This window comes from Ursus arctos, unplaced genomic scaffold (assembly GCF_023065955.2).
Source record: "Ursus arctos isolate Adak ecotype North America unplaced genomic scaffold, UrsArc2.0 scaffold_23, whole genome shotgun sequence".
NCBI classification, from domain to species: Eukaryota; Metazoa; Chordata; class Mammalia; order Carnivora; family Ursidae; genus Ursus; species Ursus arctos.
The window spans coordinates 3,034,365-3,052,801 of NW_026622908.1; the positions used below are offsets into that span (position 1 = coordinate 3,034,365).

The 18,437-nt window shown below is 49.9% G+C and overlaps 1 protein-coding gene across 1 annotated transcript in view; it reads right to left on the minus strand.

Moving 5' to 3' along the window:
• DKK3 (dickkopf WNT signaling pathway inhibitor 3) overlaps window positions 1–4,477 on the minus strand; it is a 44,922-nt gene extending 40,445 nt beyond the window's left edge. Inside the window, exons 1-2 of the mRNA XM_026486812.4 lie at window positions 4,350–4,477; window positions 3,595–3,836 (exon numbers count right to left, since the gene is read on the minus strand). Coding sequence (XP_026342597.1) covers window positions 3,595–3,807 — 213 coding nt within the window. The 5' untranslated portion in view covers window positions 3,808–3,836; window positions 4,350–4,477. The remainder of the gene's footprint in view (window positions 1–3,594; window positions 3,837–4,349) is intronic.
• Window positions 4,478–18,437: the final 13,960 nt, after the last annotated feature.

An 18,437-nucleotide genomic window follows, 5' to 3' on the forward strand; every position in this document is an offset into this window, starting at 1 on the left:
TAGGGCAGATGGGGCCAAGTTCCAACTCAGCCAAGAAGCAGCTGTGTGACCTCGAGCAAGACACCAAATATCTCTCAACCTCAGCTTTCTTGTTTGTATAGGGAGATGGTTCTACTTTGCTGGGTGGATGTAAGAATTAAGGATCACGAAATCCGAGTGCCTGCCCCAGTACCTGGCACCCAGCACAGCGTAATACATAGCTACTTTCATAATGTTGTCCTTTAAGAAAGCAGTTTTGGAAGAAGCTAGTTTGCTAGGGAATGTTCGGTAGAAGTGGAAAGAGCAGACAGTAGATACCACGTGTTTGAAGAATTCGCTGACAGAATGGAGAAGAGGAAGGGAGCTAAGATACGAGACAGGATGAACATGAAAAGGACTTAAAAAAATTTTTTTTTAAAGTGAGAGATCGTGGCATGTTTTGTGATAGAAAAGATACAGCTGGAAGAGAGTAAGAGACTAAGATTCTGGAGAGGCTATATCCAGAAGCAGAAGGGAATGCTTTCATGTTTTTAAAATTCCCATTGGAATCTAAATCCTCCAGTTTGGCTTTCAAATAATTAACAAGTTACCAAATCTGGAGTTTGCTTTGGGCTGAGCAGATAGTCTTTTTATAAGACCTTCTCCCTCTCAACCAGTGGTTATTTCAATAGAATGAGCTAACAGTTCTCTAATGGCACCATGAACTCAAAGTACAGTTTACAATGGAAATTTCAACCACAACTATTACTGCCACTAGCAGGAGAAACTTAAGCCCAAAGCAAGAGGAGTTGTTTCATAGAGGAGGAATGTGCATGTTCTAAAACATGGCATTTATAGTTGGTTGACTCCATGTGTCTGTTAAAGGGGTATAGTCGGAAAAACTGGAGAGATAAATCGAGGCTGGGTATTGGGGTTCTTCCTAGGACTAGGTGAGGTGATTAAGAATATTCCAGAATGTGTCAGTTACAGATATCACAACAAGCAGGGGAAGGAAGGGGAAGAAAGTGGTTTTATCCTCAAAAACACACTTATCAGTAACAGCTACAATATGAAGACAGGAAAGTGGGAAGAGCCTGGATTGAACCGTTTGAACGACTGCTTCCCAAGTAATGGTCCTACAGTAGAGTTTACTTCCTCTTTCCCTGAAGAGCCATCAGCAGCTTGAGTCAGCTGGAATATTTAAAATATCAGGAAGTTACTTGAAAGCAGATTCATGGCGCAACCACATAAACAACTAATGCTTCTGGCCCGGTCGTTCCCCCGACAACAAGTAAATAGCAGCTATCCTGTGTTTACGAGATGTAAGGGGCTCTCGGGCATCTCTTCTTAAAAAATTAATACTAATAGCCACAATCTCTTGAGACTCTGTTGTACCTCATATCCCGCTGGTTCTTTGTGGTCACCACGCTGGTCCTATTGGTAGGATGATAATGGCAGCCATTATTTCTCGAGAACCAACAATCTCCCGTAACCCTGACAACAGCCTCAGGGGGTGATTTATATCACACAATTTTACTTAACCCCACTCTAGATGGTCAGATACCTTGCTTTCTTACATCCTCTCATTTACATCCCCTCTTATCCCAAATGGGGTGGGGGGGACATTTCCTGGATCCCACCACTAGTAAGTGGCAGAGCTAGGATCCGATGAAGGAAGGTTGATCCCCACAGCCTGTTCTGCCACGCAGGGGTGCAGCCTCTCTCAACCCGTCCTCACTGCCACTGAGGACACTCTTTGGGGCAGGCGTCCCACTGAGCGGGACAGAGGTAGCGGCCGGCAACTCTCCTGGTGGCAAACTTCAACCAGCCCATCTTCACAACCCAAGCAGAGCGGCATCTGGAGGGAGGAAGCTGGGGCGCTGGCAGAGCTAATGGGGACAACTCCCATGGAAGAGATATGCCACTCCTGTCCTGCTGGTCCCAACTGCTCTGCTCAGCGAAGAGACCAGAGAGGCGCCCGCTGCTGCCTCCTTTCCCTCAGCCATCAGCTGACCGTGCCGCACAAACGAGTTCACACAGAAGAGAAAAACGGAGTTGACTTCATCGGTCTCACTGGGAATCCATGAGCAGGAGGGGAAATCCTGGAACCCAGATAAGGAAAGCAGATGACCCGCCCTGGACCAGAAGCATCACAAGCTCCATTTAATAGGAAGGGCCAGAGTTAAGAGATATGGGGGCCCATCTGACTCCCCTCTCCTTTTAATTATTCCATGTCACAATTCTTTTGCTTTCGCAGGAAACCGAACGTCTGTCCATGGGTTTTGGAATCTGGCCTGTCCAGTGGATGTTCAGAACACAGATTCCCACACGACTGCCTCCCAATCCAGTGACCCCTTCCCTGCAGCCTCCATCCGGCTGACTGCGGTGGGAGGCAGGGTTGTGGGGAGAAAGCAATCTCCCCTGGTAGACCAGAGCTAGCATTTAAGGCTCTGTCCCAATGGAATGTGGAGAAGCAGAGGTGGGAAGACGCCTCACCCACCAGCCTGAACATCTGGTCCCTTGCTGACTCCTTCACTGGGATGGCTGGCTTCTCTCCAAAGACAGGCTGCAGCCAGAACCAAGCCCAAGAAGGACCATGTCCACCGACCCCAGATACCAGGGACAGCTCCTGATACCTGCGCTGGGCAAACTGGGCCAGCTGCACTTCCTGCCCAGGCAGCCCTGCCAACACTTAGGTGGTCAGCCAAGGGGATGCCATCGGTAGTGTCTGGACCTGGGAGGTGATGGAAGGAAGAACAGGCCAAGCTTTGCTAAGGTATCTGGTATCTGATAGTAACAGCTGCTGTGTATTGCTCACCTATTCTACGACAGGGGCCCACACATACCATGGCATTTAATTCTAACATGAAACTGAGGAGAGGATGTTAAGGGACTTGCCCAATGCCCCCCCCCCCCCCCCCCCCCCAGTGAGTGGCAGAGGAGGACCTTGAGCCTAGGACTGACTCCAAAGCACTCCTGGGGTGGAGGTGGGTGGCCTTTCACATTGTCCCTCCACCCAACTCTCATCTGAAAATTTACACTGCTGGGATTTAGGGTTCTGATTTTCCTTCTCTGCCTCACGTGGCATTTGGGGAAGCCCAGACAGACTAGCAGCAAAGCTGTCAGGGCTTTTTGTCCTCACACGGCATCCTAACTATGTCTTGGGAAGATGGCACAAGCTCAAAGCCCAACGTACAAGCTAGAACTTGAGATCCCTGGCGCTTCCTCGGCCTCTCTAAAAAACCACAGCGCTGGAATACCAGGGGCCATGCAAGCATCCGCTTTCACAGGGGGGCGGGGGGGACAGCTACACTCTTGAAGATAATTGCGGGGTAGTGGCCAGCAGCCCGTAAACAGGTGGTGACCCCGGCTTCCCCCGGGTGAGTCCAGCCGGAGACTCTCGGTGAACAGGCTCAGATCCAGACCTTCCGGCAGGAAGTCAGAACGAGGTGGGAGTTGAGCTCACCCTGCGCGGCCGCCCGATCACTCGGAATCCGCTGCTGGCTCTTCCCGGCCCCTTCGCGGAACGGAGTACCCCGGCCAGCGCTCGGAGCGCTGCCTCCCCCGGCCCCCGCCGCCCCCAGCCCCGAGCCCCCCCCGCCCCCGCCCGAACCCCGGCCCGTCAGACGCACCCACCTCCTCCACCGCGCTGCGCAGTTTGTGCTGCGTGTCCTCCATCAGCTCCTCAACCTCGCGGAACATCTCGTTGAGGGTGGCCTCCTCCTGCGGGTAGCTGAGGGCCGGGCCGGGCTCGACGGGAGCCGCGGTCGCCGTGGGAGCCGGCGCGGGGGCCGTGGGGACCGCCGCCGCCAGCAACAGGCACAGCAGGGTGCCCCCGAGCCGCCGCATCTCCGCTCTGCGCCCGCCGCCGCCGCCGCCTGCGTCCCGGAACCCGGTCAGAGGCGCGCCGACCACCCCCTCGCCGGCCCCGCCGCCCCGCCCCGCGCCCCGGCCCGCCCCCGGCGCCCCTCTTCCCCGCACCCACCCTAGAGGGGACGAACCCGGCTCCGGCCAGGCGCCCCCTCCCCTCTGCACCCCTACCCCCTCCTCGGGCCTGGACTGAGCTCTTCCCCCGCCCCCAGGGATGCCCCCCTCCCCGCAGCAGCAACAGCGCCGAGTCCCCAACGCCCGCCGCGCCCCCGCTCTCCCCCTCGCTGTCCCGGGTTCGAGCCCGTCACCCCACCGATCAGGTCCGAGCGCAGCTCGGCGCCGCGACCCCACGCCCCCCCCCCCAGCCCCATGCAGCCCACTCCGGGGCGATCCGAGCGCCCGTCGGCACCCTCCCCGCGAGGTCGGAACCCAGTGGAGCTCCAGGCCCCTTACCCGCCCAGGGGGGACCGAGCAGAGCCCCCCCGCCCCCGCTTCCTCGCCGCCGTCCCTCACCCACCCACCTGGACCGAGCTGTGCGCTGGCTGGACCTGCCAGACCTCGCCGGGACGCCGCCGCGGGCTGCGGGAACTGGAGCTGGAGAGGGAGCGGCGCGGGGGCGGGGAGCGCGCGGGGATGCGGCAGCGCTGGTACCCGGCGAGCCCGCAGCGCGCCCCGCCCGCCCGGCCCCCGCCCCGCGGGAGGGGCCGCCGCCCAGCCCCAAGCCATTGGCCAGCGGCCGCCCGCGACCTCGCGCCGCAGGCCGGCCTCCTCCGCCTCCGCGAGCCGCCCCTTCCCTGCATCCCTCGGCGGCCGCCGCCGCATCCCGGTCCGTTGTCATCTCTGGCCTGAATTCTCGCTACAGCTTACGGGAGGCACGGGGAGGCTGTGCTTCCCGCGTCCCCCTTGCCCTTCCCAAGCCGTCCTGAGCCGGCATGCAGGGTCAAGCCCCAGCCCCTCAGCCTGGCGGCCAAGGCCCGTCACGGGCTGGCCTTCATCCGCCTGCCATGCTTGGCGCCTTGCTCCAGCCAAGATAACCCACTTGTAGCTCCTGCAGTAGGTCGTGAGGATGTCAGCAAGCTCGTCCAGGGCGACATAGCAGAGTGGTTGAGAGCAGGCAGCGGCGGCCAGACTGCCTGGTGTGAATCCCAGCTCTGCTCCTTACGACTTTACCAGTCTGGCCAAGTCCCCAGATGTGTCTGCGCTCCGGTTAGCCCGAATGGAAAATGGAGGTTAGAGTTTTGAGTGTACCTAGTAGTGAACGAGCATTGTGCGTGCAGGCGGTAAGTGGGATACGTTAGCTGATCACCGTGGGAACGCAACTTCGTCTTATCCGCCTAGAACGAGTGCCGCTCACTGTTTTCTAACAATTTTTTAAATATTTGAGTATCCATAACAGGAAGCACTCACATATTTTTTTAATAAACGAGTGTTTTTTTCCCCCCCCAAAGATTGTATTTACTTATTTGAGAGAGTGAGCGACAGAGAGAGGGAGAGAGAGAGAGAGAAGGAGAGAGAGAGAGGAGACTCCCCGTTGAGCAGGGAGCCTGATGCAGTGCTCCATCCCAGGACCCTGGGATCATGACCTGCACCGAAGGCAGACGCTTAACGGACTGAGCCACCCAGGCGTCCCTAAAAGAGTGTTTTCTTAAACCTCCTCCTGTTTCTCCCTACTCTGTCTGGCCAGCCCTCCCTCCTCCAGTTGGTCTAGCTAACTCCGCCACATCTTTCAAGAGCTAGGAGTCTCTCCTGAGCTCTCCCGGCTTCTCCCATTTCTCCTCTGCCCCCGTCCCCAGCACCATGTGCTGTCCCATTGCCCCTGACTTGCCATGGTCTTTCTGGTCCCCAGCCCATTTTCCCCCAGTAACCAGGAGGAGCCCCTGAGTGGCAGAGAATGACCACCTTTGTGTCACCACAGCCACAACCATAATACACATTCGGCTCCTGAGAAATGGGTGGGCTAATCAGTATAACAATAGCTATTTTTTTAAAAGATTTTATTTATTTATTTATTTATTTATTTATTTATTTAGGAGAGACAAAGAGCATGAGAAAGAGAAAGACAGCAAGAGAGAGTAGCATGAGCAGGAGGGGGGAAGGGCAGAGGCAGAGGGAGAAGCAGGCTCCCTGCTGAGCAGGGAGCCCAATTTGGGGCTCCATCTCAGGACCCCAGGGTCATGACCTGAGCTGAAGGTAGATGCTTCACGTACTGAGCCACCCAGGTGCCCCAATGATAGCTACTGATATTTTGAAATAGCAATACCATTACTGAGTGCTATGTGCCAGGAACGGGCGTTAACGCATTTAATTCTCAGACAGCCTCTGAGGTTGGTACTAACTCCTTTTATTCCCATATTACAAATAAGGAAACTTTCCTAAGGCCACGTAAGCAGTAAGTGGTTGAACTGGGATTTGAACCCAGGAATCTGGTTCCAGAGTCGTCTTCTTCGCTGACAAACACCTCTGCTCTAAACTGGCTGGGAGGTGTTGGAGCTGACTTGGGAATATTAAATGAACAATTTCTGCAGGTGACCACTTGGAAAACATGTGTTTGAAGATGAAGGAATTCAGGACATGCCAATGCAAATACTGATTATTTTGAGCTGAGGGCACTTGAGAAATAGCAGATGCAGGAAAGGCTCTCAGACCTCCCCTTTCTGCCTAAAAACAGGCCATGAAATGCCGTGTAAGGAAGGTGCCTTCCCTGTACCAGCAAGCGAAGAATGTCCTTATCATTAAGCTGCTGGGAACTGATGTCAAAATGGATCTGTACTTTGGGGCGCCTGGGTGGCACAGCGGTTAAGCGTCTGCCTTCGGCTCAGGGCGTGATCCCGGCGTTCTGGGATCGAGGACCACATCAGGCTCCTCCGCTATGAGCCTGCTTCTTCCTCTCCCACTCCCCCTGCTTGTGTTCCCTCTCTCGCTGGCTGTCTCTATCTCTGTCGAATAAATAAATAAAATCTTAAAAAAAATGGATCTGTACAAGCAGATTCACTAAAATGACACTATCTTCTGCTAGTCCCCCCCTGCAAAATCTGGTTACTTCTCCACAATTTACCATTCAGAGCCTAGAGTCCTTTGCCTTGTCATTTCTTCATGAATTTATTGTTTGTCTAAAAAGTCTTTAAGCTTTCTGCTCTGGTCACTTTCTTGGGTCCTCATTTTCTTGTGAAGGCTCCCATGTACGTGTGAAATTTTAGTAAAATTTGGACACCTTCCAGTACTCTGCTGTATGTCAGTTCAATTCTTAGGCCCAGCTGGAGACCCTACAAGGCTAGAGGAGAAGTTTTTCCTCCCCTACAGGGCCCATGGCCTCTTTGTCCTGTTCATGCCCTTGAGTTGGGCGGGGAGAAAGCATATTTGAGGCCTTCTTGGCACTGGACACTGTGCATACCCCAACTCCACAGTGAGGGCGTGGAGACTCAGAGAAGTTAGGCCATCCTCTCAAAGCCAGACAGCAAGTGAGGGGTCATCTGGAAGGAGACTGAAGTGTGGCTGACTCTTCCGTCCTTATTCCTCATGACTGCCTTTCTTTGTGGAACTTTCTGCATCTCTTTATCATAAAAATGAGGCTTCTAGTTATGTTCTCTTCAGCTTCTGAACCTCTGGGCTGGGCTCTCCTGCAGATCCAGGGAAAGCCCCCTCCCCCAGCATCCCCTGCCCTGTCCTCTGGATATTGGGCAACTCACCTATTCATTAGCTTCCTGGACGTGGCTGAGCCCATGCAAGGGACCTGGAGCCAACTCTCCAGGCACACCGCCTTGCCCCTTGAGACACACATTCTAGGAAGAAACTAAAGCAGGTCTGCAGGCTGTGGCCAGGGCCACCCAGGGGCCAAGCCAAGAGCTGCCAGGGTGCAGCTTTATAGAGCAAACCACGCTCTTTCAGCCCACCGTGGTGCTGGCTGTGAAACTGGGAATTGCCCCGAATAAGACTTGTCTTCTGCCTTACATGGTTTGCCATGAGGCCTGGAGGTCTTGACTTTCAGACTGAACTTTAAAAAAAAAAACCCAAAAAACACATTTGAGTTACCCCAAGTGTCAGGTGAAGGGCTATGTACTTTCTCATATGGGGTCTGTATTTTGTACTCCGAAATGTGGGACTGTATTGATAGTTCCCATTATTAAGTGAAACTACCAAAAAAAAAAAAAAAAAAAAAAAAGGAGGAAAAAAAAAGGTAAGAACATTTATGAGCCTCAATATAAGAAAATATAAGTGTCCTCCCTGCCCAGCTCCCTGCCAATCTGATCACCAGCCTGAGGCATTCATAGGCAAAGAGGAAGACACTGGGCTCAGCGAGAGATGGCCCCAACTCGATCCACACACAGTCTGGGCTCCAAGAAGCTTGGGGGCAGGGGTAGAGGAAGCTCTGTGGGTTTGGGACCTGAGTTGAGAAAGGGTCACAACCTAAATGGCCATTGTAAGGAGCGGGGTTTAGGGGCACACAGAGCAGGCAGAGCTGTCCAGAGCTGTCCAGATCAATCATCTTTAGGGCGAGGAACATTCTAAAATTCCACAATTTCTATTATATCACTGGTCTAAGTTCTAGGACAATTAGGGGGGACAATTGTTTTCTTTCTTTTAAGGTATTGGAAGCACTCTATAATTATTATTTTAAAATTCTAAGTTTTCACATTTCTCTATGAAGGACCTACAGAGTCCCAAACTGGGGTCCCATTTCAATACTGAGGAAGTAACAGCTGAATGGGTGTCACCTGCTACAAATTACCTAGAAAGCTAGCACCCACACAGCAATTTCGTGGCTGGCTGTCCGCCCTCCAGAAATTCGTGACCATGTGCTTATGAAAACATGTGTAAAGATGTTTACTGAAGCCACTGTTCACAGTAGCAGAAAATGTGAAAGCCACTCACTTAGTGGTTTTTCAGCAGGAGAATGGTTAAACTGGGATTTCTACAAACAATAGAATTTAGCCATTAACATAATGAATAATATTTCTAGGCAACAACATGGGTACATCTCAGAAGAAATAATGTGGAGCAGGAAAGGCAATTTGCAAAATGATATGTGCACAGTACTGTTTGTGCATACTTTAAAAACACGGAACAGCCATTTATATTGTTTATGGATGCTACAAATATAGGAAAAAAAATACAGAAATGTGTAAGCTGTTCCCGAGGTGGAAGGAAGGCAGAGGAAAAGATGGGGGCCATCCTCGATGCGATTTATAACATTTTCTTTAAGAAAGAGAGTGTAGCAGCAGGGAGAGGCTCTGAATTAGAAATGTCCAAATACTGGTATCTATTTAATCATCACGGTTGATTAACTACATGTGGGTGTATGGGAGTGTTCGCTCTATTATTTTCAGTATGTTTGAAATAGTTTGTGAATAAATTGCACCCCTCGCAAAAAAAAAAAGCAATAAGTCCCCTCACCCCTATCCCACAGCCCAGAATAAAACAAAATGAAAACCTCTTAGTGCCAAATAGACTTTTCTTAGATCTGCTCTTAACAGAAATTCTCACCTCCCCAAGGCCCAGCGGTGGCCTCCATTACTGGGAGGTGAGAAGCAGGAGTGGGAGGGTCCCCACGGACCTGCGGGGAGGGGCAGTTCTCTTCATAAAAGGCCCTTCTGTCTGCTTGAATGGTGCCAGCTTTCCTCCTGGAGTGGGCGGAAGGGCCAGAGAGCTGGAGCCCGGTAATGGCTGTAGGCAGTGGAGGGGCTTCTCTGACCCCCTATGCAAACAAGGAAACCTCAGATATCCAGAACTTACGGGCGCTCAGTCTGTATAGATGACTATTATGCATTGATTTTTAAAACGTTAACAATTCAGGGGGCTCAGTGGGCTGGGCCTTCATCTCAGGTCGTGTGATCTCAGGGTCCTGGGATGGAGCCTCTCATCAGGCTTCCTGCTCAGCGGGGAGTCTGCTTCTCCCCCTCCCCCCACCTTGTGCTTTCTACCTCTCAAATAAATAAACTTTTTTTTAAAAAAATTTTTTTTAAAAGAAACTTTAACAATTCAGAATAATTAATTATATCTGGGGAGGGTTTATTACACATCTCTCTTTTTCTTTCCTTCCCTTCCATCTTAAATAGACTATTCTGAACATAATTTGAAAAAATAAATGTGAAGAGTTGGCTCAGAGATAAGGTATCTGTGTGGCTATTTAGTATCTGTTTTCACGGCTAGAATGCAAGTCATGTGAGACTTTCCAGGATGCCTGTCCCTGCCACCGTCTCCAGTGCGGCCAGGGAGCCTGCTAGGGGTTGGGGTCCAGCCCTCAAGGACTGGTGTGTACAGAAAAAGCGAAGTCAGCAGAGAATGCCAGGACAGTAAGGCAGCCCAGTGAACTCTGGTGGGATCCAGGAATCCTCACGGGTGACCTCCTCTCCCGCCCCCTTTGACTGGGCCAGAGACAAACACTTGTCGAAAGCTTGACCCCCTCAGATTAGGTCTTGGATTTGAGGCTGGAGATGCCACTCAGCTACTTGAGGACAAAAGCCCACTTGGAGAGAGAAATTCAGAGACAGAGTGATGGAGAGAGATATTTAGAAAAAGAGATTTGTGGGGTGCCTGGGTGGCACAGCGGTTAAGCCTCTGCCTTCGGCTCAGGGCGTGATCCCGGCGATCTGGGATCGAGCCCCACATCAGGCTCCTCCGCTAGGAGCCTGCTTCTTCCTCTCCCACTCCCCCTGCTTGTGTTCCCTCTCTTGCTGGCTGTCTCTCTCTCTGTCAAATAAATAAATAAAATCTTAAAAAAAAAGAAAAAGAAAAAGAAAAGAAAAAGAGATTTGTGAGCCTGAGAGAGGGGATGGTGGAAAGGAAGGGAGTAGCAGCTTCTTAACGATGTCATTCTGTTCCTGGTTCTACTCTTTCATGAGTCGGTCTGAGATGCAGCTGCCCTTAGAGTCTGGGAGATGTTTTTGGATTCTTCTCATATGCTTCCTTTTCTTGTTGTTGTTGGAGTTAGGTTTAGGGACCTTCTGTTACTGGCTACCGAACTGCCTTAAATGTCTGGAGCGGGGCTGCCTATATCTTAACTAAGCAATCCTTTTCAAGGAAGGTTGGAATTAGAGGAGGTTGACTACCCCTCTCTGAGACCCATGAGTTAGAGACCATGGGCCACCAGGTGCTGCAGGACAGGAAATGTCAGCCAGGGGCATCCTCCCCTTTGCTGGTAGACCCCTGATGTGCAATGCCAACCACAGTTTCATCAAGCCCTCCCAGGTCTTGCCCATAACTTGTGATTGTTCCAGAGGAATTGGTGCCAAGATTTCTCTGAATGGAAACTCCATCTGGTTTTGGAAAGAGTGTTCACGTGGATTCAGGATTTCCATGAGTAACAGCCACTGAATATCCAAAACAAACATGTAACTTGCCAAGTTTCCGTGGGTGGGTGAACCAAAGAGCCCCGGGGGACCGTATCCCTCTCGCCATCACCTGTGGAATGCAGACCAGGAGGATGAGCCCCGAGCCCTGCTGTCTTACTTTGCTATTTACCAGGCGGATTCATGTGCACTGTCTATGCTTACATGTGTGTCTGAAGTGGAGGGGACTAAGGAGCAAGAGAATTTTGGTGGGGCCGGTACCAAAAGAGGAAAAGCAAAGAATTGATGTTTCAAGGCAACTAATGGAGGAAGACTACCTGGAAATGTGATTCTACCCAATTCTCTCCACTGCTTGGGGACAGCATGATGTGTTTATTTCTTCCCTGGGGCAATTTTCAATGCAGGTGACATAACAATGTCCTTGGAAGCTTGCTAAACAATACCTGGGTGCACCCTTCAGAGATGCAGATCCAGTAGGTGTGAGACAGGACCTTTCAGGCTACATTCTGGAATGGTCCTCCCGAAGGCTTCTGTTATCATCAGGCCTCACCAAAGTGTTCTCCTCCCACCTGAAGAACAGCATGGCCAGGCCTTGTGGATGTGGTTGGAAGCTGCTGGAATAGTAGAATGAAAGCTAGACTTGGAGCTCGATAGTCCTGGCTTTGGGTTCTGGCTCTGACCCTAACTGCCACCACCTGAGTATCCCAGGATTCTCCAGTTGTAGACGCGTTAATGCCCAACCCTGCCATCACTAAGAAGATAAGCTGGGAAGTCTCCAAGGGGCGTGTTTGCGTACCTGAGATTCCAGTTGCCTTTGGTACCATGACCCCAAGACAGCTGTGCCGTCTTGAGGATAATAAGCAAAGACTTGGTAAGTGGTGTCTCCAGTTGCTGCTATTGGTTTCTGCTGCATTAAGATCCTTGCTGGTCAGCAGTAAAAAAGGAATAAACTGTACACGTGACAACATAGATGCATCTCGAATGCATTATGCTAAGTAAAAGAAGCCAGACTCAAAAGGCTATATACCGATTCCGTTTATATGATGGTCTAGAAAAGGCAAAACTGTAGAGACTGCAGACAGGTCATTGGTTGCCCGAAGGGTGACTACAAAGGGCACAGGGACATTGGGGTACTTTATACCTCGATCGTGGTGATAGGCAGGGAACGTTGATATACATTTGTCAAAACTCATAGTACCGTACACTGAAAAGACTGAATTTAATGTACATAAATTGTACCCAAACTAAAGACAAGAGGAAACAAGACGTAAAGTAGCTTGGCCAAGGTCAGAGCCAGGAGTTGAAGCAGGTCATGCTGAACTCCAGGGTCCAGACTTGGATGTCCCTTGCAATATGGCCACTTGCTGACCTTAGGCAGCTCTTCAGGTGGAAGGGGGGCTTCTCAGGAGAGAGGGCTCTGGCTGTGGTCAAGAATGTCAGACAAAGGAGCCAGTGTAGTGTGGGGGAAAGAACTCTGTTCTAATCATGGTTTTGCTACCTTATAGATTTATCATCTTGGATAAACTAAATTATCTCTCTAAAATCTAATTTCCTCACTTTTAAATAATTTCTCCTTTGTTAAAAGAGAGCAATAAAAACCAACCTTAAGGAACAAGCTCTTGTTGGGAGACACTACAAGGTCAATGCCAAGGGCAACACTGGCCCCCATGTTACTCTCCAGCCAGGTGATGGGACAAGTCTCCCCACTTCTGAGAACCCCGCTTCCCCCATCTATGAAAGGAGGACAGGAACTGCATCTACTTCATGGGGCTGTTGTGGGTCCACACAGCCAAGTGCCTGGCATGTAGTAAGCATCAGTGAGTGTCAGCTATGGTTATATTGTCATCCTCAATGTCATTACCAAGCCCAGCCAGCAAAGCTCTTGCAAGCGAGCGGGGAACAGAGCTCCTTTTGTGTGGGCTCAGCTGGGGCTTCAGGGAAGGCAGGGTGAAGGAAGTGTCCAGAGCAATTTTGCTTAGACCACAAAGGGTTATGGAGGGTCTCAGGGCAGACAGCTCTTTTCTGTTTACACAGGCAAACCTTTTATCTGCCTCAGCGAGCAGTGCCGCCAGGATGGCAGGGTCAGAAGAAGTTCACATAATAAACACGTTCCCATCCTCGTTTGGGTTCTGTTGCTGAGGCTCTCACATTTTAGATGCCTTTTCTTTTCTTGCTCAGGGTCAGCACATGCCTTCCTGCAATATGATTTCCATCCAGTCCTCTGCTGACACGTGAGCAGGATTCAAATGAAGGACTTGGTCAAAGTCCCATGGTTACCAGGGGAAAGACCTCCTGCCATTGGAGCAATGTGGACAGTGACTGCTGAAATCGGGTCTCTCATTTTTATTCCTCTCTCACTGTCTTGCTCTGTCTGTTCCATCTTGATCTGAAGCAGACACTTAGACTGGGTCTATTTGCTTAATATCTCTGCAAGACGACAGTCCCTTGCTAGTGACTCTGCTGCTTGGGAAACTCACACCAGTGGCCCTGCGCTGCCCAGCTCTGCCAGGGAGCACAGCCCAGTGCCCCTCATCTTTTGACCCGGTGGCTCTCAAACATTAGTAAATATCCGAATCGCCTGGGGGCAGGGGGAGTGGTGTTAAGCACAGGTTCCTAGATGGGGCCCTGGACTTCACATCTTCAGCAAATTCCTAGGCAATCCTGATCCTATCGGCCCAGAGACCCAACCTTTAGAACTTCTGTCTTGATTGCTGGGGAGATAGCAAGCATCACCCGTGATCCGAGGATGATGGGCGAGTTGCTGGCTTCTCCTCAGCCCGACTGAAAGAGAGAGTATGCGTGTAGATGAAATCGTTTTCCACGTTTCCCACGTTTCCCATCTGCTTCCTGCCAGCAGCTACCACCAAACATGCTTAATTGAGTTCAAATCACAGGACCAAGAGAAGAGGAGCTGGTAAAAGATCTGCTCAAGAAAATGGACCCTGAATACGGTCCAGAAACTGGGTGGACAAAGAAGGGTATTTACAGGACATAATGGATATTCAAGGGGCGGAGCTGGTAGAACAGTGCTGAGAGCCGTATCCACCATAAGGTGAGGTCAGAAACGGAGACAATAAAAACAAGCAGCTTAGGAACAGGTCTGGATGTGGCAGCTGGCACGGGGTGCGGCAGGCAGTGCAGACCGCTCATCCGGAAAGGGTGAACGGGTGCTGGAGGGCAGCCTGCTTTCCTGACCCGATGGCTAGATAAAGCCCAGAAGGGGCAGCTGCTGGTTTCAGGGACCAGACAGGCCCGAACAATTCTCTTAAAGCTTAAGAGTTAGCACCATGTGCTAAGAATGACATTTTATCAAACTACAAGTAGTTTATAAAACTATTTTCACCTATCAAAAGAACAAGGCTGCTCTATCTATTCTCATTCATTCATTCATTCATCCATCATTTGTTCTATGAATACTTATTGGGTGCTAAGGCTCTGTTCCAGGAGCTGGGAATAGAGAGGAACAAAAGAGCAAAGCCTCTGTTTTTACAGACTTTGCATTCCACAGGACAGAGACACTTCCCAGTCTACACCACACACACACACACACACACACACACACGCACATGCACAAAAATTACATTTTATATTTATATTTTAGGTGGCAATCAATGCTGCAGAGAAAATAGAGCAGGAAGAGGACTGAGAAGGATGAGGGAGTTACTTTGGGGAGACTTCTCCAATACCGTGGCATTTGCGCAGACACGAAGAAAGTGAGGAGTGATCTCCAATAAAGGTCTAGTACCCAGAATAGGTGAAGAACTCTCACAATTCAACTACAAAAAGATGAAGGGCCCAATTTTTAAAATGGGCAGAGGACTTGAACATTTTTCTGAAGAATATATATATACACATGGCTAACCAGCACAGACACACAAAAACACTCAACAGCTTACGTCTTATTTACCTCCGATCTCATCCGTTAGAGAAACGCACATCAAAACCACTTCATGCCCATTAGGACAACCGTAAAAAATAAAAGGGAAACTAAGTAACGGTGAGGATGTGATGAGACTGGGATCCTTGTGCATTGCCAGTGGGAATGTAAAATGGCTTAGTCAATGTGAAAAACAGTTTGGCAGGAGCGCCTGGGTGGCTCAGTCAGTTAAACATCTGCCTTCGGCTCAGACCACGATCCCAGGGTCCTGGGATCCAGCCCCACATCGGGCTCCCTGCTCAGCAGGTTGTCTGTTTCTCCCTCTGCCTCTGCCACTCCCCCTGCTTGTGCTCTCTCTCTCTCTTGCTCTCTCTCTCAAATAAATAAAATATTTTTTTAAAAAAAGAAATACAGTTTGGCAGTTTCTCAAAAAGTTAAATATAGAACTGCCATATGACTCAGCAATTCCAATCCTAAAATTAAAAACAAGTCCTCAGTACACATATGTGTGTATTCACAGCAGGACTCTTCACAGCAGCCAGAAGGTGGAAGTAGCCCAATGCGCGTGGACAGGCAACGTGGTACGTCATACAACGGAGTATTATTCAGCCTGAAAAAGGGATAAAGTACCCATAGATGCTACAACATGGATGAACCCTCAAGCCATTATGCCGAGGGGAGGCCGCCGGATCGCGTGAGTCCGTGTATCTGAAGTATCCGGATGGATAAATCCATGGAGGCGGAATGCCGGGGGTGGTGACCGGGGGCTGGAGGCTTTCCTCTGGAGCGATGCCGGTGCTTTGGAACTAGGTAGAGGCTGTGGTGGCACGACGCTGGGAATGTCCTAAGCACCACGGAATTGCTCACTTTCAAATGGTTGGCTCACGCGATGGGAATGCAGCTCAATAAGTGATCAGAAAAAAACTGAAACCAACCCAGAAAGTGAGGCATAGGTGATCCCCAAGATAAACCAAGGGAAAACAGGAGAGGGTAAAACACTGGTGCACGTTGCTGTGCGTCCATCAACACGGAATATCCCCACTTGCCCTTCTGTGCCTGATGGTCTTTATAAAATGTGCGTGGGTTGCTTACGCAAGAAATTCAAAGTAAATTAACTTGAATTATTTTTAAACACAGTGCGGATTTCAGAGTCGGAGCTGGGTTGGAATCCCGAGGTCGATAGGCTTCGACTGGTGACCCTGTGTCCCTCCCAGCTTCCCTTCCACGTCTCTAACGTGCCTGCTCTGGGGTTGTCGAGTCCACACAAATGAGACTGTGCGTGCAAAGGGCAGAGTGCTTCGGATACTGTGAGTGCTGAGTAAATGGTGTGAGTCATTTGTACCCACCAACTTCTGACAACAAATATGTGGGTTTCTTCCACACCGGTGACCTTTCTGCCTCACGGGCACCCACAGGGTGTGTTACAGTTCAGCTCGGTTCTGACACGATTTACCCAGGGGTAGTGCAGACCCCACACGTGAAGGGCTCAGCCCCACATTTAAACGAGAAGAAACAGTACAGTACATCTTAATAATATATTTTCTCTAACCCAATGCATCCAAAACGCTTCACTGCAATACGTAATCAATATAGAACTTATCGATGAGATATTTTGCATTTTCTTTCATACTGAGTCTTCGAAATCTGACATGTGTTTCACACTTACAGCATCTCTTAATTGGGACTGACTGCATTTCAAGGGCTGGAGAGCCACACGTGGCTGGCTGGCAGCTGTCCTCCTGGGCAGCAGAGGGGTAATCGGACACAAAAATGACCTTTCAGCAATGCAAAACAGACCTTTCCATCTTCTCTTTTGAAAGTCCCATCTATGGGGCGTTTAGAAAATATTGGTATACACTTGGAAACACTACTTCCAATTTCCGAGAATCCATTCTTCTGAAACGCTCACATCAATGTGAAAAGGCACATGGACGGGTCTGTTCATTGTAGCTTCGTTCCTGCTGGTGGAAGAGTCTGGATTCTGGATTCAAAACACTGGGTTTGAATCCTGGTTCTGCCGCTTAGTAGCTACATGACCTTGAGTAAATTAATAAACCCTTATCTTCCATTTCCTCATCTATCAGTGAAACTGCAACAGTGGGCTGTTTACAAAGATTAAATGAAATAATCCACGTAAAACGCTTCTGACAGTTCCTGGCTCATAGTAGGTGCTCAGAAATTCTTAGCTATCATTACCATTACAAACGGAGAAAACGTGTGACAATGGAAAAGTCCAGCAACAAGGAAACGATGTAGTGAATGACGGTACATCCACATGGTTAAGCTACCTGTGTACTCCCTATTACACAACACCCAGCCTGGTGCCTGGTACCTGGTACTTGGTAGACACTTGGGAAGTATGTGAAAGATGAATGGTGTGCAAAGTCTGTACAATGAGCGAAGCTGCTCACAGTGTGTTAATATGGAAAGAGTGCAGAAAGATGTGTACCATATGATTCCATTTTTTTAAGGAAAGAATGGGAGAAATGTATATATGAAGGGAATGTGTTAATTATATAACCACAAGTAAAAGATGGGAAGTGTATCAAACCAGTGATGGTTTTAAAACATTTTTTAAAGATTTTACATATTATTTTTGCAAGAGAGAGAGAGAGAGTGCCAGCACAAGGTGGGGAGGGGCAGAGGAAGAAGCAGACTCCCCACTGAGCAGGGATCCCGATGTGGGACTCGATCCCAGGACTCTGGGATCATGACCTGAACTGAAGGCAGACGCTTCACCGACTGAGCCCCCCAGGCGCCCCAAAACCATTAATGGTTTTGAATGGGGAGGCTTACCATACTTTTTTGTTTCTGGAGATCACCTCATATCGCAGTTGTGTATGTGGTTGTCTTGTCCCATCTGTCCGGTGAGCTCCAGCGTCTGGTCCCACTCATCCCTGTTCCTCGTTACTTAGCACTTGCGTTCTGACATACCGGAGTTGGGTGATTTGTTGCTGGATTGAATTACCAATTATTGCTTCCCCTGCCCCCACCTACACTGTGAGTCAGCCTTGTTCAAGATCACACAGTTCCTTTTAAATGTTCTCACCTTACATCTAAGCTCTGAAATATTATAATAAATATGCTAGCTGATTCATCTAGTCTGTACCCCTCGGGACCTAATGTTTAGCAGGTGGGGAGAAAATTCAAGCTAACTGAATGGTTTGCACAGCAAGAACGTTGCAGGGGGCCACCTTTTCCCAGAAGCGTGCCGTTCAGAGTGACAGGAGGGAAAGACCAACAGAAGCCAGCGTGCTGCGAGCAAAGTCCTCTCAGGACCTCTCTGCAGGAGTTCTGCCTAGCACATTATGGAAATGGTATTAGCATGTGCAGAATCTTAATTTCTGGTCTCAGGACCCAAATGTATCCATTTACGGGTCTACGTCACATTTATTTATTCATCCAGTGACCATCTAGAGAACACAATATGCTGGCTGCTTTATGCC